Source organism: Calonectris borealis, chromosome 1 (assembly GCF_964195595.1).
Source record: "Calonectris borealis chromosome 1, bCalBor7.hap1.2, whole genome shotgun sequence".
Classification (NCBI taxonomy): Eukaryota; Metazoa; Chordata; class Aves; order Procellariiformes; family Procellariidae; genus Calonectris; species Calonectris borealis.
Window position 1 is genome coordinate 34311580 of NC_134312.1, and position 22932 is coordinate 34334511.

At 39.6% G+C, this 22932-nt stretch overlaps 1 protein-coding gene across 1 annotated transcript in view; it reads right to left on the reverse strand.

Annotated features, from left to right (window-relative positions):
- Window positions 1-22932, reverse strand: part of NELL2 (neural EGFL like 2) — a 155894-nt gene that overhangs the window by 33381 nt on the left and 99581 nt on the right. The window contains exons 14-15 of the mRNA XM_075148205.1: window positions 7159-7281; window positions 4469-4564 (exon numbers count right to left, since the gene is read on the reverse strand). Coding sequence (XP_075004306.1) covers window positions 4469-4564; window positions 7159-7281 — 219 coding nt within the window. The remainder of the gene's footprint in view (window positions 1-4468; window positions 4565-7158; window positions 7282-22932) is intronic.

Genomic DNA, 22932 nt, shown 5'->3' on the forward strand with positions numbered 1-22932 from the left:
GCTGTTAGTCCCGTGACGTGGAACAGTACATCTCCCCAACCAACATGGGCACCAAGGAAACAGGCCAAGTCTTTGCCACACAGTAGACAACCTCATCAAAAATTTAGGCGGATCCTCTGGACACCAACAATCCCAGCTATTTCAGCTCTGGTTTATTCTTGTTCTTGGTCAATGGCCTGTTCTACAACATCAGCCTGGCTCCATAGACAGGACCTAAGTATGGACCCCATCATCCCTCTCAGGCTTTGGGAGGAATATAGAGACACAGATCGTGTGTGCAGGGATGGGGTTTGGAAAGGTCATGGAAAACAGTGAGGTACTCAATGCCTTCTTCACCTTGGTCTTTAGTGGTAAGATTTGCCTTCAGGAGTCCCAGGTTGCCAAGACCAGTGGGAAGTCTGGAGCAAGAAAAATTTACCCTTAGTGGAGGAGGATCAATATTTAAATAAACTGTGAAAAACACAGGTCGATCAAACCTGATGGGGTGCACCCAGGAGTGCTGAGGGAGCTGGCTGGTGTCATTGCGAGGCCAATCTCAATTATCTTTGAAAGGTCATGATGACTGAGAGAAGCTCCTGAGAACTGGAAGACAGCAACTGCCCCTCCTATCTTGATAAGGGCAGAGATCCAGGGAACTACAGATCAGTCAGCCTTGCATCCATCCCTGGGAAGCTGGTATCCTCCTGGATACCATTTCCAAACATATTAAGGACAAGAAGGTGATCAGGAATAGTCAGCATTGATTTATGAAGAGGAAATCATGCCTGACCAACCAGATAGCCTTCTAAAATAAGATGACTAGGTTGGTGAATGGGAGGAGAGCAGTGGATGTTGTTTATCTTGACTTTAGTAAGGCTTTTGATGCTCTCATAACATCCTCAGACAAGCTAAAAAGTGCAGGCTAAATAAATGGACACTGAGGTGGATTGAAAACTTGCTGAATGGCTGGGCTCAAAGGGCTGTGATCAGCCGTACAATGTCCAGTTGGAGGCTAGTCACTTAGCGGTGTACGCCTGGGTAAATACTGGGTACTGGGCCAGTACTGTTTAACATCTGGACAATAAGGTAGAGTGCACCCTCAGCATGTTTGCAGATGATACAAAATTTGGAGGAGGGGTTGCTACACCAGGTAGGAAATGCCAAGTCCTACAGCTATTAAGGAACAACCCCAGGCACCAGTACAGCCTGGGGACCAGTGGGAAAGCAGCTTTGCAGAAAAGGATCTGGAGGTCCTGGTGGACACCAGGTTGAACATGAGCCAGCAATGTGCCCTTGCAGCAAAGAAGGCCAACAGCCTCCTGGGCTGCGTTAGGAAGAGCATTGCCAGCAGGTCAAGGGAGGTGATCCTTCCCCTTTATTTCATGCTGTTGAGGTCACATCTGGGGTGCTGGATCCAATGCTGGGCTCCCTAGTACAAGAGAGACATGGAGCAAATCCAGCACAGTGCTGTGAAGACGATTAAGGGACCAGAGCATCTGTCATATGAAGAGAGGCTGATAGAGCTGAGATGTTCAGCCTGGAAATGAAAAAGCTGAGGGGGATCTTATCAATGTGTATAAATACCTCACGGTGTTGGGGGAAGCAGACGCTTCTCAGTCATGCCCAGGAAAGGGACTAGGGGCGTGGAAATTGCATTTGAACGTAACGAAAAGAAATTTTTTGTACTGTGAGGGTGATTGAATACTAGAATTGGTTGCCCAGAGAGCTTGTGGAGTCTCCAACCCTGAAAACACTCCAAATCCAACTGGGCGCAGTCCTGAGAAACCAGCTCTATCTGACCCTGCTCTGAGCCAGGGGAATTAGACAAGATGATCTCCAGGCGTCCCTTCCAACCTCATCCTTTCTATGATTCTAAAAAATTATTTAAACAGAGCTATTTAACCACCTTTTACAGAAGGAAACAGTAAGAACTGGTGATTGTATTTTTCTAGGTTATTTCTAGGGTGTGGATTCAATCTCCTGTTAATTAATTCATAAGTTCAGCAGCTGCTGACAATTTCTATATAACTGTATGTTTTATTTTAAGTTAAAAATGCCAAGATTCTTCAATAAGCATTTTTTAAATATATGTAGCATAAACAGAAAAAAGTAACATGCGATTTAAAAATAGATTTGGCATCTTTACATCAATCCCCCTCCTTCCTTGTACGTGATCGCAACTAAAGATGTCTGCCTAGAAAAGATTACATCACCTTCGTAGATAAAGTGACTGTTCAAAAAGGCAAGCTTCCAGCATAAATTATTTGTAGTATGAATGTCTTGAATCATTTCAAGCCTAACAAGAAATACCTTCAGGAAACTGTTGCATTCACTAGGAGTGAATATGTACTGACTGAAGCTCAGGTTTTCTTTTATGGCTGTATACAGCACCATTTTCCTGACAATGCAGTCTCAGAATGAAGCAGCTTTTGCTCTTTATCGGAGGATAGCTCTTCCATTTGCCACTCTGATGATATTTCAGACTGTAGGTTTCAAAGCCATGTGCAAGTAGCTTACAGTCCTACTCTTGCACATTAATATCCAACTGAGGTGACCAGACCTGTACCCCTGTGGCTGATTTCTAGCATTACTTATTTCAACAGTAAGAAAGAATATGATGTCCGGTGGAGGTCCACCAGGACAGAGGGGCTCCTACTTGCAAAGCTGACCTATGAAACTGGTTAGGGGCTGGCAAACAGGTTCCAAATCATAACAACAGTATCACTAGCTTTGAGATACCAGGTGAAAACTACCATACTAACCCTATGTTAAATATTAAGATCAGATATTCAGAAAGGCATTCAGATCTGGACCAGATCTCTGCCTGGCCTCCTGTATGTTTCCTGAAGGGCAGGAAGGACGGGCAGTCAGGCCAGCAGTCCGGCTGCTTTCGAAGGACATTTGGGGCTGAATACACTTAATTAATAACTTAAATTAAGTTAGCTTAAGGGGCGTGAACTTTCTGAATTGGGAACAGAGTGTCCCTGGGTTCTCCTCTAAAGAAGGGAGCAGAGACAGGACTTCCAGGCGCAATTCAGAAAAGCCAGTGAGATCTCCCTTTGATAGTGGCTATTAATACTGACTATTCAAGGAGACTAAAGCAAATACGCTTCTAGTCTACACGCTTCAGATAGGAGTATAAAGCTGGAAAAGATGAATGTGGGTCTTGAAATTATACACGTTATATTTAGTTGATAAGAGCAGAATGCTGCAAGGAACATGTAAGACAAATATTACTAAAACAAAGTAACTCTTTTAATACTTGAGCATTATCTTAGCACACAAACTCTTCCAAGCAAAAACACAACACTGTTACACTGAAGAGACCTTGAGATCCTTTACCACATTATCTGTGAAACAGTGAGGAGTACTTGAAAACTTGCTCTTTTGACATTTTTCTAGAAATAGATGAACAATCAGGATACTGCTTTTCACACAGCATCCCTCTTGTGCACTGTGGTAATATTGTCTTGAATACAGAAGAATGAAAACAATCACATTTCTCACCTCTCAAATGGACCAGATAATACAGAATTCAGATCAGTCTTTTCATTGTTTTTCATTAAACTGGACATGTTTACAAGTCAGATGAAAGCAATACTTGCTCAAATGACCTCCTTTCCTCTGTTTGGAAGATTTATTGAAGGCAATATAGAACAGCAACAATAGTCAATCATAGATGGCAGACTGCCCTTTTATTAGGCATACTGAAGCCAATTAATCTAAGCGAGCTTTCTCCCTTTACCTCCTGGAGGCATGTACAGTTAGAATGCATTTAAAAATTCTGCAGCAATAAATAAAGGTGCTGAAACTATTCATTTGAACTTTGAGAAATTATTTACACGCACTTGAGATGCTAAGTATTAACATTCTACATAGTCCACTGGGCAATGTAATTTGACTAGATCCAAGACTTAAAAAATAAAGTTCTAAAACAAGGCTTTGTGGTACTGCGGTACTGTGGTACTCCCCCGCCCCATCCTCAGGGGTAGCAGGAAGAGAAAGGAATGCCTGCGAAAGGAGCTAAAAGCAGTAGGAACACCAGAACCTGCCTTAACACTGAGTCAGAACACTGAGTTAATCAGAAGTCTTCAAATAAGGTTGCAAGGGAAGGTGGGCTACTGAACCAGTCACACATTTACAGCACAGAAGTAATCCATTATTGGAATTTATTTCTAGACGTCAGATTATCTGCCATTTATAGGAGATACCAAAGGCCATTTGAGGTGAAAAGCAAGTCTATAATAATCTTATTAATTATGAAAAATCAAAACCCAAGATGTCTTAATTCATGTTCTCATTTTTGCAGTCCATGCGCTTCTAATTAGAACTGCTGTAATATATTCGCTTGGGAGGCATAAGAAAAGTGAGTAACTTTTTAGTAGCAGCTTCCTCTTTCAGGGCACACACTTAAATAATCCTTTATTCTTGGATTACCTCAAACATCCTCCCTGGATTATCTTCATCATAAATTCAATTATAATCTTACCAGTTTCACAGCTGGGCCCAGTGAAGCCTTGTGGGCAGGCACACACATTGGAAGCAATACAGGCTCCTCCGTTCCTACACCCGTCTTTGCAAAAGGCTGCAAAATGCAAAATCACAATATAAGGTTAAGAATTAACGTAACTACACTCAGCAACCACACAGGCAGCCACAGGCCGCTGGCAGGCTGGCGCAAAATGTGGTGCTTGCAGCACGGAGTGTAGAGGTTGCCTTCTCCTAAAGACAGAGGTCACAAAGAGATGGTTTATTGCCCCCCTGCCTCGCTGGCAGCCCAGATGGGCTGACAAGCTACAGAAGGAGATTAGAGTAAATCATCTGAAGACAACAGCTCACATACGTGTTCCTTCGCATGTACTGGGAAGCAGTGAAAAGCAGCATCTTCCCCAGGAACAGACTCTTTCTAGGGCTGTGCTGGTCTTCTCTGCTGCCCAAATAAAGGCCTGGGCATAACAGGCACAACTGAACACTAAATTGTCTGGCTACCTTATTCCTTGATTAAGTGATTAGAATGAAACAATAAAAATAGTAATTTTTTTCTCAAGGGATTCTGAAGAACTTAAAAACTTTTACCATTTACAGTTTGAAGACGATCCCTGGATTTGTTCTTTGGCACGCTGCAATCTGAGAAGCCAAGCTCATGCACTTAGGTGCAGCATTCCCCAGATACAGCTGTGAATATATGTGTATGCATTAAAGTGTCCCCTCTGCAGACACAGAAATGCAACCAGCTCTGATGATAGAAAATATGGCAGCTGTTCATTGCTCTGATTGTATCCGCAGTATGGAATCAGAAATGCTCTGGTCACAAGAAACTGTAGGTGAAACTAGGCAGATGGAGGTTATCACCAACATAAAGAGTTGCTCCGGGGCACTGGTCTAGCCCTGCGCTTGTAACCAGCCCCTGGAGATGCCAGGCTTCGGTTTGCAGCTGCTCTGTGTAAGCACCACTGATCAGGTCTTCAGGCTCAGCTGAGAGAGAACATGAGTGTTATCGATTTGAGCTTTCCAGGTCTTGGTGTCCAGGCACCAGCCTTGTGGTGTGAGACCCCTGGCACTGAGTCAGACATCGAAGCTTGCTGGTGCAGGACGACACGGTGCATGGGAGCACGGCTGGCAGCACCATGCGTGAAAAGCTGCCAAAGCCACGGGGACAAGAGGTGCATCCAGGTCTCTTTGAAGGATGCTGGCATCCAAGCCAGGGCTGCAGAGAAGTACCTTTCTCAGATTGGGATACACAGGCTCAGAGCCTTCTCCTGCATGCTGTCTTTTCAGTATTGAAAGGGGAAAGAGGGAGGAACACGCTTTTCTTTCACAGTGGGGCCAGGTGCCCTCTGAAATGTCAGACCTGCAGGCAGAGCTGCTATTCAGGGAACAGAAGAGCCGAACGCAGTGCTCTAGGGTTATGCACCTTCTCATTGACCCAAAGAAATCTCAATTACCTTTTTGGAAGCTGACACACCTCCAGTAGAAGGATTGGGGAATACTCCCAAGCACAGCACAGGAGTGAGCTGCGCAGACAGAGCTCTCTCCTGAGAGGAGCGGCTCTGGGTTTGAACCTCCTCAGGCTACTAAGACTTTCTTCCTATTCCCCAGAGGAGGGAGCCCAGCATAAAAGGGCGTATTTGCTGACATCTCTCCCTCTACCCACATGTTTGACTGGAAGTGGACTAGGCTGCCGTGTTTTATGAAGACCTAGTTTATGTTAGGAATATTTAGAAAAATCACACTGTGACTCAGGAGAAGGAATAACTAGTGCTAAGATCTTAATCAGGCTTAGCAATTAAAGAAATTCTGGGTTGCTTAGCCTTGGTGATACACAGCAGCAGAATGTATCTATGGGATATTACCAATGCTAACTCCAGCCCCTTAGGTTCTGACACCCAACAGATCAAGAGGACTGAGGCACGATTTCAAGGAATGCTGGGTATGCTATTGCTGCAGCTAGACCAATTCTCGCATCTGAGCCAGTTCCTCTACAGCTACACTATTTTTATTTTCAGGCATCCCCTAAATCCTATGCTCGGAGCCTGAGGACTTCCAAGGATTTGGGCCCATGTACCAAGTATCATCTCCTCTGATGTGAAATGCAATGGAAATAAAAGTAGTATTGTATCTCTGGGAAAGCACCTTTCTAAGACTAGTAATATAACTTCTAATGTTTACCAGTGAATAAGAATGTTAGAAAACAAGGCACCACCTCATGTGCAGCAAAGGTTTTGTGCATGCGTGTCTATTGCTTTTCTCATTTACAGTAAAAAGACACAGCATATCAAACAACTTTCAGTTCATGCAAGCAAAATAGAAAGTAATTGACTGTGGACAATGTAGATCTGACAATGTTTTCACAGCTGTAACTTTGTTGGTAACTGTGGGCTTTCTTGAATGGTGTAGCCTGTGTGGAAACTGGTAACTTGAGACAGAACTGAAACATAATTACTTCAAAATTCAGAGCATACTAACTTATGTATGCATCACCCTCAAATTACTGTGAACTCTGCCAAGTGCTAAGTCAGTGTGTATCTGCCTGTGAAGATCTTCTTATAGGTGCAGGACCTAAATGCCTAGCCTAGCATTTTGTCTGTCGTCTTCAAGGTTCGTGAACAATTTGCAACTATGACAGAGCATCTCATCCAGTTCAAAGACTGCTGTATCGCCGGGTTTTCAGCAGCTTACCTTTGCAGATGGTACCATTTCCCGTGTAACCCGGCTTGCAGACACAGTTGTGCCCACCCACAGTGTTGAAACAGAGCGCGTTTTCATCACAGTTGTGCTGGTTTGTTACACATTCGTCATGCTCTGAAAAGGGAAACAAAATGGGATGGTCCTGAATTTTTAAAACACAACAAAATAAAATCTTTGTATTGGTTTCCACGTTAAAAAGAGATAAACACAGTAGTAGTTACTGACAATAGGCCTATGTGAACATGTAACTGTGGGATAGCCAGGGTATATATTTTTAGCACACACTAGTATGTGATAACTGTATGCTGCAGCATAACTCCAGTTTCATTAACAGGGAGCCACCATCATTACACTTTCCAAGTGGGCTACAGTGTTCTCGTAAACATTTCCAAAGAGCTGGCTAACATACTGAAAATCCATATGCTAGTTCTACCATATAATTTATTCATGCAGGTTTATCTTATGCGGGATTCATAGGGTTTCCTTCAGAAAGCTGACTCATGGTGCGAGACACACGTTCCAAACTGCAAAAGATACGGTTAGCAGAAGGCAGGACTTCAAAACATAGCACGTGTTTTCCTTCCCTTCAGTATGTATGCAGAACTTTACTTAAATGAAGTAAGTAACCCGAAAAAAAAGGTCTGCCTGCTGTTCAAGGGACTTTCAGCATGGTGTGTCCTAGCACCCAAGTACGATGGATGAGACTCCTCAATCTGGTGACTAAACTTAGACATACTGGGAAATGCACCTTTTGGGAATAAATGAAAAGTCTGGACAATATGACTTTGTGGTAACTTGCAATGCACTGTTTAACCTGAAACAAAACAGCATTACATAAGTGTTCAGGTTACTGAACATTTTAATGTTTAGGTTGTGATTTTTAAGACATGGAAAATGCAATTTCAAAATAAGATGCTCTAAAGTGTCATTTCAAAATGCTACACGAAATGCTCTACTATTTTCAAAATACAATATCTTAGTCTGTAGGCATCAAAATAACATGTTTCCATCTTCTGGAAATATTCCTTGCATTTTCTTTAAATCAACAGTATTCATCTATCCATAAATAATTTCAGTCCCCTGAAATTTTAATTTCAGGAAAACGACTGTTTGGGGAACATAAAAGCACCTAATTTCAATCAGCACACATGGACTACCCTGCATGTGAGGTTTTCATAGCCATCATTCTGCCCAGGTTTTAGCAAATTTTATTAGTGCAGCTTATGCCAGTCCTGGCTATCTGACACAAGCCTTAAATCTGGAATCGGATGCTCTTTCTTCCCCAGTTCTGGGTATGTCACACTGCTCTGAATCTTCCCCTTTATAAATAAAGAGCTGAAGTCTGCACATACCCCACAGAGTTGTCAGGAAAATTAACGTCTTAACATTTGCAAATCACTATGAAAATGTTCAACTTCCTATTTCAATACTGGCCATAAACTGTAGGAGTATAAAACTTCTCTAATCCATCAGTAGATGTAAATTGTCCTCTAGTAATGGCAAGTACCTGTTGTTTAAAAGGGGAAAAAAATTCACCACAATGTAACTAATCAATTTTAAACACTACACAGGTTTAGATTTTTTTTTTTGGTGGGTTTGTTGTTGTAGTTGTTTATTTGTTTGGGTTTTAATAACACTAACCTAATAACCCTCTTCTAAGCAAGGACTTATGTCTCTCATACCACCAACAACACTCTCCTCAACCCTCAGCACCGAGGCACCAGCACTTACTGAGCTGAGTCCCTCGCTGGATGCAGCAGAGCACGGGCTGCAGGCCTCTGCCCTGAAGCATGAGATTTAATTACTTTGCTCTCAGCATGAATAACTAAAATTGTTATTGTTCATCAAATGATCCAGCCCCTCTAAAATCCAGTCACAATATTTGACTCCCACCTCCTAACATAGTGAAATCTCTCATGCTGGCTGAAACGGTATTTGTGCTAAATCAGTCCATAAAATAAAAGAACAATAAAGACCATGCAAATTAGGTAAAAAGTGCTATCTGTACTGTAATAATGTCCTGGCTTTCTTAGTTTGTGTTAATATTATGATATTATTTAAATATGGTATGCTATTTAAATATTAAATATATCTTATTTTCTCATTTTTAAAAGTTCTGTATAACATACAACAGGAAAATAACTATGGAAATGCACAAAACATTATGCACTCAGCAGGCCAAAATATCTTGCAAAGGCATTATCTTGGTATCTCAGGAAGTAGAGTCTATACAACAATACATCACACTGGTAAACTCAGCTCAAATCACTGAATTTGACAAAGCAAGTATCACCCTCAATGAGGAAGTGTAGCCACCCACCCCATGCCTTAGGAATGCAAAAGCATCCCTGGCACATACGGCAGCTCTTTGCTATGGATAAGAGTATATTGGAGGAAAGCAGGCGATCACAGACTGTCACACTAAGAGGAACGGCTCTACACGCATGGCTGGAGCAGCTCTGAGAGCCCATCGAGGCACCCGGAGGCAGGGCACGCGCTGTGGCCTCTCTGCCAAGCAAACTTGCTATTGGTATTCCAGCACAACAAGGTATTAACCATATTTATAACACCATCTTGCCATACCGGGGCCTTGAAGACCATTTGTACAGATGTATGTCCTTCATATAAAAAGATGACTGTCACACTTGAGTGTGCCTTCCTAACATTTACTCTCTGGGCTAAGAAAAACTATTGAGTCTTTTAAGATGGATTTTTCTTAAAGCGTACAGTATCAATAAAATTAACTTTCTGTCAGTTTGGATTCAAAGATAACATGCCTGGTTTCCTACTCTTGCTGTAAGAAACTTCAGTGTTTCATATCCTCCTGTAAGAAGGTTTATGGAGGATGCCTGCTAACATTTCAGGAGGAGGGTCCAGCACATAACCAAAACTGTATCAAAACAGCCAGCACTTCTACTTCTGTGGTTATCTGTTCAAACTTCAGGTCTATTTTTTATTTAAATCAAATATTAGCAACTCACAAAAAATTCATGGGTCTGATAAATGATTCCTGGATTGAAGTTTACGTGTCATTTTTTAGGAGGAAAATGTCTCAATGTAAGAGGAAATTTTGTGATTCAATTAAAGGAGCAAAGATTTTAAAACGATAGGAATGGAAAAAATCAGCAAAAAAAGAATCAGGATGTTTTACAGTCCATCTAGATTTGTTGCTCTGTATCATCAGAGCTTAGCTTCAATAACACACTTAAAACCATTTAAACATAGTACTTTTTCATATTCCTTCTTATGGTGGCACCTAACAGAGCAGTCAGCCTACACTTCAGGACTGGCTTTTTTATGGACTGATTACAAATGGTTAAACTACACCCAAAAAAATCCTGTACCAAAAGCATCTTACTACATTCACTCTTCCAGCACATGGCACACTATCCACACCAATTTAAAGAGACCATCACAAACAGCTTCTTCCAGAATTCTCTATTAATAACAAAGCAGACTGTCCAGCTTTATTAAAGATAGAAATACTTATTTGTAATAAAAGGGTGGTGCTCTGTGGATAACTCTTCATTAGTTCATGCTTATCGCTTTGGTTTCTTTTTTTTAATCAAACACTTGGAAAGTCACCTTAAATAAGGAGAACATTGCAAAGACTGAGTTCAGCAAGCTTAAATATCAAACCAGGAACTGTAGAAGCAGACAGGACTGTGCATTACAAAGAACCAAAAAAGCAATTTATAAAAGAATAATTTAAAGAGAACCATTAATATGGTTTTTAAGTTCAAAAACCAGTATAGAAACATTATTTGCGTTATTCAGAAATTTCAGTACTGCCCAAATATATTTCTGATGCTGCAAGAAGCAACATTAAGGCCATTTATTTCAAGCATCTTTAGAAATCATGTGACACAGTTAACGAAAGTCCTGTACTTATTTCACTGCACACCATAATGATGATGGGGACAGGCCAGATACAACAGTATTACAGAGGCAAGGAAATAAAAATTACTTTTGCAAAGAGATTTTAATGATTAACAGACCTGAATTTGCATAAACATATTCTATAAAGACCAAATGCACTGGTTTCAATGATTACTTCTAAAGCTTTATTATCCAATATATCTAAATTCCATTTTGCACTGTTCAGGACTCTATGCTCAGCAGTGTTAAAATTCATAAAATCTCTGTTCTGAGTGAGAAAATCAACTAAAGTTTTAAATACAGTATTTACATTAACTAAAGTATCTCTGCAATGAGGTGTTTCTAGATAGAAAAAAATTTCAACTCTAAACTTTGTTATTGCTTCACAGTAATAACAACAGCAACAGTAAGTGCGTATGAATGTTCCATTAAATAGTCTTTATGACACAGATGACTTAGAGATGCAATAAATTATGTGACGATGCAATTAATTCACTTATGCACACTTGGGTATGCAGCAAATAGCTTATATACACACACACAGATACATATACACATATGTACATACATATATACACATACAGTACGGGTGATGTACTTTATTTTACTTCGATTCATTTTGAAATAGTACTCTAGAATATTCCATATGGTTTGCTTGACAAAAATGTTGTTACTTCAGGATATCTAAGATGAAGTACTGCATCCTAGTACTTACCTAGTACATCCTAGAGACTGCTGGCATAAAGTGATCAGGACCCACTAGATCGTGTGATGTATGACAATGCAACAACAGCTGCAGGATCTGTCTTACCAAGTTTATTATCTGTGCAGAGATTCTTGCAGAGCTCAGTAAAATTTAACATACTGTCTACAAGGTGTGTCACCTACTTCCTCCTCCTTTTATTTTCCTAGCACTATGCAACATCTGTCCCTATCCTTCCTACTGTGTATTTCATGATTAAAAATAAACAAAAAATCTGTAGAGCATTTCCTACTTGCATACTGCAAGCCTTCCCAATATTTGCCTTGCATATCCAAATTCTGCAAATGTCTAAGAAAAAAAAACCGACAAACAGAATCGAATCCAGCAGCAAAAAGGGATGATGACTGAGTTGCATCACTTACTTATGGGTAAAGAATATTATGCTGGCAGTTTTCCTGAACCATCCATTACCAATATTGGAAAATAAGAGCTGAGATCACACTTAAGGCACAGAAATGCATAAAAGTTCCCAAATATAAATAAAATACACCCCTCCAATTGTAATCTTGTAACACCATGCAACAGATATTCATTTCTGAGTAAGGAACTTGTGGACCAGGATTAAATTAAAATAATCTAAATAAAGAGAATATATTAGGTATTTTCTCCATTCGATGCCTCTGAATTCTTGAACTCAAATTACTTTCGGCCTCCTGTCTCCTTCCCATTGATTTGGTATAGATCTATAGAGCCTTGGTGACCAGCTGGCAATCTGACATGACAGTGACAACAGTCACAGCAGTGACAACAGATAAGAGTTACTCGAATTATCAATAGCTGACACACTTAAATGCTCACTTACAGTTTATCTTAATTACAAGCTTTTTTCCCCTCATATAGTTCATGTACAAGACAAAAATTAGTAGTAATTATATGGGTAGTTTGGAAGACTTATTCCATTAAGATCATTTGGGAAATGACAGCTGGTTAATTTCTTTAAGACTTCATATTAACTAGTTTAAACTCTAATTGGCAGGGTTACTTAAAGTCTCAGTATATATGACACTATTTTCAAAAAGCAAATGCTGTAAATTTATTGATGATTATTCTATGTTTTCCATATATTTATGTTAAATTTTTGTATTGATATTCCCCAATTCAAGTATGCCCCAATTAATTTTTCAATAGATATTCCCTAATTCAAATGCAAAATGGAATCCATGCTTTAATTATGCATAGGATTAGCATCACACAGGTTACCCCTAGTTAATGCTGAAGTCATTAATCATTAATTAATGACCACCAACAGCTGTCCTCAGTTCAAAGCTGGGGATATGAAAAGCCAGGTCTCCCCTACAATAGTCTATTCACTGCTAATCCTGTTACTTGATTGATTTTCACCTTCATCCACTCCCATATATCCATGCTACTCTTGGTCCTCATTTTCTAATTCTTTCTTCAGTGCAGCCATAAACAACAATTTCTGTAGGTCTATGTTCAGAATTTTCCTACTTTTTTCTCTCAATTATGTTGATAATAAAAACAGCTCTGGCATGTGCGTGTTCTATTTTCAAGGTCTGTTCAGAGACCATCCTGCTTTCTGAAATGCTGTCTCTGTCTGTAATTACTTAGTCCATTGCTGTTCTTCAGGGAGAACAGCTGCCATCATCTCATCCAGATGTCTACTTCTCTCTTTTATCTATTAGTTATTTACTTATTCAATATTTGGTTTTAATATGATAAAAAAGGGAAAAAAAAGAAAACTCTAATGAAACCTTAGGAAGAAAATCCACTTGGGGGTATGGCCAAAATCCAGTGTTCCTTTTCATATCCATTATGAGAAAGCTCCAGGATTGTATCATAGTTATACTACTAGGAAGATATATTGGGGAATCTGTATTAATGGCAATTATTGATGAAGGATTAAAAGCAGCTGAAAAACACTTGATCAAGAGATGGCATTACTAAGAGCACACACCCATTCTCCTTGCATCTGCCTGTGAGGCTAAGATGACTTTGGAGAAAGCGCCAAGGTGGCTGTGGCTCTGATGAGACTCAAGACAGGCATGGACTGAGCTGGACTTTTGGAACTGGTATAATTTGTTTAACAAAAAGAGAAATCCCAACACTGAATGTGATGATGAAATCCATCCCTAAAATACCTCCCACTTCCAGTCATGAAGTTCTTTTCTTTCTAGGAGAACCAAAACTTTTAACATATGCCCTGTTCTTTACCGATGTGGAGAACACAAGAAAGGTCCTTGGACCAAAAAAACCCTAGAGAAATACTGCGTATTTATAGGCAAATATAACTTCCAAAAATATGGGACATTCTCATTCTAGTAAACACCAGTTTTTTTAAAACATATTCTAAGAAGATTTTCAATTTTATGTTTTATTTCACAACAGACTTCAATCTAAAGAAAACTTTCACACATCAAAGCCTGCAAGAGGCATATACATTTTTTTCCTACCCTCTTACCTTAGGACTATTTTCTTTGCACAAAATCTCTTTTCTTTATTTTTTGGTTATTCCTGTTCTGGGTTTTCCTCCTAGATAGAAGGAATACATAACTCTTAGCTGTAAGTCCTTTTGAATTGTCCACTAGTAGTCCCAAATTCTGTAGCTCTAATAATGGATTTTATGGCTCTACGCAGGGTATCCTCTCTCCCAGGACTCAGCTTGAAAAGCCTAACACATGAGTTGAATGTTGACCAGTCCACCCTTCCTGTGGTATCTGCACACCAAGAATTCCATGCCAAGATCTCCTGGAACTCAGGGAAGACAGAGATGTTCTTGGTCTCAGCCACAATGGACAAATTGATGAGTAAAATACATATTTCAAGGCAGGCCTACCATTACTCCCTCCATCTTCCTCCACAGCTCTTGAGCAAATCATTTAAACCCAGCTAAGTTTTATCATCTTCAAAATGTGTGTTATAATTGTGATTTCCGATTTCACGGAATATTTTTGCAAAATACTCACACTCCTTTCATGGAGGCTCCTATTGTAATATTAATCAGTGTTACTTCATGTAACATCCTGTGAATTTTTACACTTTTCAAGCAGTTAGGCAGAGGAAATATATTGAAGAATATTTAGTATGACAGCTGAAGTTAGATAAGCTTTAATTTATCTCCACTTTCCTTCATGTCTGCCATTTTCTATATTCCTTCTTGAACAGAAAAGTTTAAGGGAAGGAGTTTCTAAAGCACTTAGCATAGGCCTAACTGTTTCCCCTGAAGGAAAATCTGTAACTCCCACTGATTTCAATGGCAGGACTGGAATGCAAATGCAAAATGATTTTGAAAATCCCACCTTAAGAGATTTCAGTCTAGACATAAGGTCTGTGACCTTGTCACCCACTTCTTTCTTGCCTTAATTCAAACTGATCTCTTAATATCTTCTCTCTTTTACCACTGACATTTTAAAATAAGGTTTCTATCTTTTAAAAGATATTTCATCATTTAGACTTTCTCCATAAATTCATTTTATTTATTTTTTTTTTTATCTAGCCAAATGCATTATTTGTTCCTAGGTAAATCTTTTTAAATTCAAACTTGTATTGTACACGAAACCTCCCAGGCACTTATGATAAACTAATGCTTTCAAAATCTTCTATTGTGTTGTCAAAAGTGACAACGATAGCAAATCCTGCATCTATAGTAGTGCTCCCTACTTTATTGCTAGTAGAATAGCCAGACTAGAGCTGTAAATATTCTACTCCAATTTCCTCAGTCAACTGAAAAATGTTTATTTTACTTCTTCTCCTAATGCCAACCCTTTTAATTTACTGTTTCCCTACTAAAAGGCTCCATGTTACACAAGTCTGCCACCAGCCACAGATACACGTATTGGATACTTGGCCTCCATCCTACGCATATTTCTGTTATACAAAGGAAGCAGAAAAGAGGCTCTCCGGCTGCTGCTGAGGCTCCTAACTTGCTGCCTGTTCTCATATTTCACTAGTAACAACTTACAGACCGTCTACATAACCAGAGGGCTCCGCGAAAACACCTCCGAGCAACGCTGTTTTTCAGCACGGAGATAAGAGAAGGATGGATGTACAATGGGACAGGAGAGAGCTGTCTCAGCAATCAAGTACTGGCCAAAGTTGGTTTAATAAATTATAGGCGTACTCAAGGTTCTCTGGAGACAGCCGGTGCCCCTCTTCTATTCTTTTTGGGATAGCATCGTGACCAGAGTTTGCCAACGCATTGTTCTGGGGGCTCCTGGGGAAATTACAGCTACAACATACAGCGCCATTATCAAGGACAGTGCTTGCCAGGTGAAGAAAATGGGAGGCATCACAGTGGTGGATGAAATGCTGCTGTTGCTTTGATCCTGCTCTTGTCCGCAGGAATCTGGAGCAACTTACCTAACCATAAATATTAGGGAACAAATAGTTTTTCTGTCCTCTTATGCAGCAGGCAGATTTCTTAATGCATGAGATGGTTCCTCTTATTTCCCTGGTTGTACTGTGACACAGGCACTCAGATGACTCATTGCATATTAAGTAGGACAGTACTATTTTTGATAAAACAACTATAGTGCTTGAGCTCTACAGGGAGGGGAGGCCTTCCTTCAGTGTTGCTCACCTGATTTTGAAGACGGTTCTCTACTTGAAAACAGGGACAAAGATATGCTTCAGTGATGGTAAAGCAGAACAATATTGATGCTTTGCCCTTAGGTCAGCCTTGATACCATCTCCAGTGATGCTCCCGATTTTCCCTAGGCCACATCCTCCCTGATAGTTTATGGAGGTGCACCAAAACAGCACAGCAAATATATCCTTCGCAAACATTGCACCTAAGCTGCCTTCCCTGGAAAAAAAAAACACTTGGGAAGAATGGTACAGCCCGTTCTCACCATAGCATAGTGTCAGGGAAGAGCTAACACACATACCCAGCCTCGGAAGCCAGGAAGTGCTCCTGGCTTCTGCAGTTCAGACATAGCCCTTGATGCCAGGAGATACCCTGCAGAGCCGTCTGCACTGCTTCTAACAAAAAACAGCACAGCATAGTAATGGAGATGCAATGAAATTAGCTTTCATCTTCCTTTTCCCCCCTGCAATGGTATGAAACTTGACATTAACTAACTTACTTGTTTCATGGATAGATTTCCTAGCCCACACCATGCTTTTGTTGCCACAGTTCAACTGCTAGTGCCAATCAAGCTTACAAATAATTATTTCTGTACTTACATATATGGATACTTATGTGCATTTTATATTGATAAATAAATATTTGCATAAGCACATCTTAGCAAACTTTACATATTTGAAAAATTCTGCCATCAAATATGCTGTCCTATTTAAGAACACCACGAATTGCTCTAATAAGCAGAACCGCGGATGACATTAAGTCTTCAGTATTGTTCAGGTCTCAAATACTCAAAATATGAATTTAGAATCAAACAGAGTTAAGAAAAAAGCAAACCTTGACCAGATATCCCATTTTCCTAGTACTACTGTCATCCCAGGATGACTTCACCTTTGTAATCCTACCTCCTTTACATGTCTCCTCTTTGGAAAAATTAGGATTTGAGCTGAGATGCTGTGAACAAGTTTGGAGGACTTCAAACTAAGATGAAGCCCACTCCATGGAAGGTGTACTAAGTGAATAAAAACAGGGTATTCAAAGCAGATTGGAATATCCTTTCAGGCTACCACCAACCTCAATCTCTATTTACCTCCCAAACATTAAAATGATGTAGACAGAAGTTAAGTTGAATTCTACATCCATTTCCACCTTCTGAAGAGCTAGGAATAAGGTAATAAATTCTTCTTACCAAGCATGTGCACACTCCAAACTTACTAAAAACACAGAAAAATAATTGAAACATTACTCTTGATGGACCTCCACCTTTCCAGAAATCAATCCTCTTATCTTGAAAAGAACTGGTCATTTATGCTCACTTTGAACAGTGTGAAACCTTTCTCTTCTTTTTTTTTTTAAATGCACGGTCATTAGAAGATTCTACTACAGGTTTCCAAACCCTGAACATCAAAGTTAACACTGTGTGACAGCTGGTATGTTCCAAACTCATCACATTTAGTGGTCTGTAACAGGGTAAATGACACAATTACCTGCTGTAATTGCTGTTGCTGACAATATATTTTCCCTGGCGATTGGTCTGTGTGACTCAGAGCTGCTTATCTTTGTCAGTCCAGTCCAAATCTCTATCTCCATGTGACTTGGACATTAACTTAGGAAGTATTTACAAATTAGTTCCAATATCTGCCAGGACAGATATTTGGGATAGTATAAATTCATCTTTTATTGCATGATTAAATAGTCTACCACTCTAATATTATTTTGCATTAGAAAATAAGTATTCACAATGAAATTCTGTTCTCCATTTAAATCAAATGTTCATTTCTTCTGTTTCTATATTGGAAGGGAAACACACTGAAACTGGTAAATGAAATGAAGGAATGAAATGTAAATAAATAAGTACATTGACATTTTCACAAAATGCTCATTCCCAAAGCAAAACATGAGGTAAAAAAATTAAGTGATAAAACATTAAGATCCTTAATTCTCATTGCCTTCTTGTGACAATTTTAAAGAACACCTACAGAAGACAACAGTGACTTTTGCTTTAGAGCAATGTGAGTTACAGGCTAATCAAGCTAGCTGACTGCAAGCATTTCCCTGGAATATCTTTCACTTTTAAAATATAAAATAGATACAATTCCTTGCACCATTTCTCCTAAGAATATACTTAAGATGATGTGAAAAGATTGCAGCGTATAATGACAGTAGGAAACAGATACAGTCTTTTTAAGATGATTTGGAAGCTTGTCAGAAAGAAAAAATACTCCTACAAAAACTCCTACAAACCATTTAGGTAGAGCAGCCTCCTATTTTGTTGCTAAGCTTGTTGACAGAGCTCTTGTTCTCAAGAGAAACATCAAGATTCTCCAAGTTTTTTGTTATTTGCTGGGGACGTCCTCAATTTTTGCACATCTGACTACATACATTGTAAAGAGGACGGACTTCAAGAAAGTAAATTGATTACCATTTCTGAAATAATTTCTGTTTTCAGTTTTCTAGTTCAGTCTTGAAGATGCCTCAAACCCACTAGTGCTCTCTTAAAAAAAAAAAAATAAAAAAGACAAGACAGAACAGTTCTGTGTATTGAGAATGTCCTCAGGAAAAATATCAAGTATCTTTTATAGACACAGTACTTTCAGAAACACTGCCACACAATGTGTATCTTCCCTAGCAAAAGTGAAATTTCACCCAAGAACCTTAGGATTATATTGTACAGGAGCACAGCGTAGACAGCAATGCTTCCCTTTGTATCAACGTGACTTTTCAAATTAATGATGGTGATTTGGCCAGTCTTCCTTGGGGCATCAGCAGAACAAAACCCTAAGGATGGGTTCCAATATATTTTCTCAGTAGGTGGTATTTGTTCCTTCTTGTCGGCCCGCTCTTTCTGACAGCCACAGAGAGGTCCTGCCAATCACTTCTTTGTTCATTTAGGTGAATGGAAAACACAGACTGAGCAAATTCTGGAATTGAAACTAGTTTTAGACAGAATTAGAAGGGCAGAAGAAGGGCTAGTTTAGCTTCCACACTATGTTTTCGTGCAGGACCAGCCACAGCCTGCCTGCAGAATCAGCAGCACATTTCAGCGTGAATCAGAAGTTACATGCAGAACTAAAAATATAAGCCTTTCTTTGGGATTACGCATAGGAACACAGACACTAGATGAGTCAGTGAAGTGGATAAGCCCAATATGTTTACTTTGTGCACCAACACATTTCAGGGTAGATTTCAGCATAATTCTATGTGCAATGAAGTACTAGCAAGTACACAACTCCTGCTGTGGTCGAGGGGTTTGTACCACGAGTAAGGCCACTACTCAAGCACGCAGCAGGAAGAGAGGGTTGTAACCCAAAAGGCTATTTCTGAATTACTTTGGCTGTAGAAATGAATTTCTAATTTGAAGAAGCAGTTTGATGCAGTGAAGTACACCTGTTTTTGTAAGTCAAGAATCACCAGTTCAAAAGGCTGGCAAAAGGGAGTAATATTGATAAAGATTTATCACAGAGACAAACCTAGGAAGGATTTGCCAAAGAAGATGACAAATACTAAATTATAACAACTGACAGTATAAAACATGAGTTAAGGAAACAGTCTGCCACTTAGCATAAAGCAGGTTAATCTCTTACAAACATTACAGGAAAAACAAAGGACACTTACAAGTTGTTTCAGGAGTCACTCATTATTGAATATGCCATGTAGCATGCAGTGGGAATCAAATTACAAAAAATTAAAAGTTTCCGTGCTCACAGATTGTCTGAACAGAAATAATTCAGGGATACATATCTGTCTAAACATGAAACTTCCATATTCATTCAAAGAAAAAACTTGCAGCTATAATATTAAAAGAAAAGGCTTCTGAAGCCCTAGACAAAATTTAAAAATCTTATGTCTCCTCTTACGAGTCTTGACAAACAGTTATCTTTCTTACCCTCTGCCTTTTCTTTCAACTGTGTTATCTTAAGATTGGGAATGTTTTTCAACAGCAGAATGCCAACAGACTGACAGACATTATAACCATATACTGCCAGCTGTATCTACTACCCTCAAAACCTGGAAAATTTATATCGTAGTTATAGTCACCTTGATTTTACTGTGAATGTGTAGAAAATTGCTGACTTTGATATAGCATGACCACATAACCTTAAATAACTCCACTGTTCCTTTTTTAAAAACTGTCTTGCTTCATACAGTAGCTCCAGTCTCTCACTGACCTTGGCTGGAGTCCCTGTGAGAACAGGCTACACTCTCCCGGCATGAGGCAATCACCAGCTGGCCCAGACATGATAGATGTGAGCTATCCAACTTCCTTCACTTCTGGCTCGCTCAATGAGACAGCAGCAGATTCCCATCTCCTGAGCCAGAAAGATCCTTACAACTCCAAAGAAACTGTCCTCAAGGCTACCTACCGTGTTTCCTGATCTTTGCAGTCTATCTTTCATAGTCTGTGATCATCCACAGAAGGATGGGCCAGGGGAGGTCCAGCTGAGAGAGGATGTCATGTTGCAGTTAATTAATACCGGCCATCCTCTCGCTACCATCATCCTAATTCCCACAGTCCACAACTATCATCCAGTACTGGGATGAACAGATGAAGAAGTTTTGACCACACAATACCGCCTGTACTCTTCAGTCTCTTGTATTTAAACTCTTCTAAAGAAAACCCCACTGCAGCTGCTTGATTGCTGGTAATTCTGGGTGCAATTCAGCTCCAGATTAAGGTGTCTACATGCATGTTACTGGGCAGGATTCCACTGCGTAAACACGCCTAGCTAAAAAGTGACATCTGGCCTGGCACCTCCTGGGTATCCAAGATATCAGCAAAGGTTGTCAGGTGTAACACAAGGCTCTGCAGGAAGATTGTAACAGCAGTTGGAGACCAAGTAGGACACACTATAGCACCTAAAAAGGCACTAGACCCATGATTGGGCAACCAGATCTTGCTATAAAAATCTAAGTTCCCATTTCAGTCAGCGCAACCTAGAGAACTCAACAAGTGTAAGATAGATACCTAACATGGGATTGAGTCGCCCACACATAAGAGGCTCGAACGCATGGAGAGGGGCAACTTACTCTGCTTGCATCCAGCTGTCATTCAGAAGAGCGCAAGACCTACATGGTCTAATCCCAGGATGACAACTGCCTAGATCATCTCAAATAGCAGCAGGAACCTGAAAGTAGACAACTGAGTTGGGTCCAGCTGAATCCTTGACCTCTGTTGATTACAATGTGAGCTTAGATGAAGACATCTACATTGGGGTGTCTTAATTGCAAACTGAATTCCACCTCCTGTGTCAACTTCAGTAGAATTCTAACATGAAGAGTCTATGTGATTAGCTATGGAAATGAATAATTCATTCAGTGATGTATGGTTTGTTAGTTTGTCTATTTTTGCAATACACTCTGTTAATTTCCCTATACCCCTACATATTGTACTGACACAGCACATAACTGCATAGTAGAAGCTGTCAAGGGACGCTGGGTGCTTGGAAGCTGCAGAGGAGTTCAGAACACTGAGAAATGGGATGTACACTGGATGTCTGTTGTAATACTGTGAAATAAATATTAAGCAATGTTAATGGTTGAAAATACTGTCATTTCAGAACTTTTACATGAATGAAAGATCTTACTCTGAGTTACTGCTTCAGACTGAGTATATTCTCAAGTCGACACCTGTACCTCCTTTTATATATTGAAAACATCCTCATCACCCTAAGAATGCAAAATACATTCCTTGTAAAACAAAATAATCAATTCTGATGTCTGCTTCTGCAGACAGATTTTAAACAGTATACAGAAACTGTAGAAATGCAAAATAGTTAGAGAATTGCTTTTGATATAATAACTTTACCATCCTCTATTCCTAAGGCCAATAGGGAATCCTCTCTAACACACTGGTGTGTGTATATCTATATATATACACTTACACACACCCCAAATATACCAAAAATATATATTTGGTAAAATAATGATTTCTGTAAAGGAATTAAGTATCCAATACTGAAGATCATACATTTGTATCTTTGTCAAGGGAATACATTTTCTATTTATCAACTCAAATCATATTCTGCCAAAGACCCTTTAAAAATGTGTTGGATTTTGATCACCTGAGAAATCAATCCTGCTATAATTGCATAGCCAGATGAACAGTTGTTATGAACTGGGTCAGTAACCAAATGAGACCTAAAAAGTATCCTCTAGGAAGGAAGAAAAAAGGTCTCCTTCCAAGTTAAAACAGCCTCCAAACTAAGTTGTCAACGATAACCCGATTCAATCCAAATAAAGCATAAATGAGTTCCCTTGCATAAGATATAGCAGATACATAAAAATGACTTGTGTTGTTATCTTAGTAATGCGGTTGCATAGCAACAAGCTCAGTCTGAATGATCATTCCTTTATTAGCTTTGTGAATTATCTTACAGCTAGGAAGTGGATATTGGAGAAAATTTATCCTGAAAGCGGATTGAGAGCTTCATGTAGGCTGACATACTATAAAGCAGAATGGAAACTGCGCCAAGTAATGGAAATTAGAATCAAATAGGTTTTGAGTTAAAAATGCTCTGTGCATACAAGCTGGCTTCTAGAGTGTTTATTACTAACAGCAACCCTGACAGCATAGCTGGAC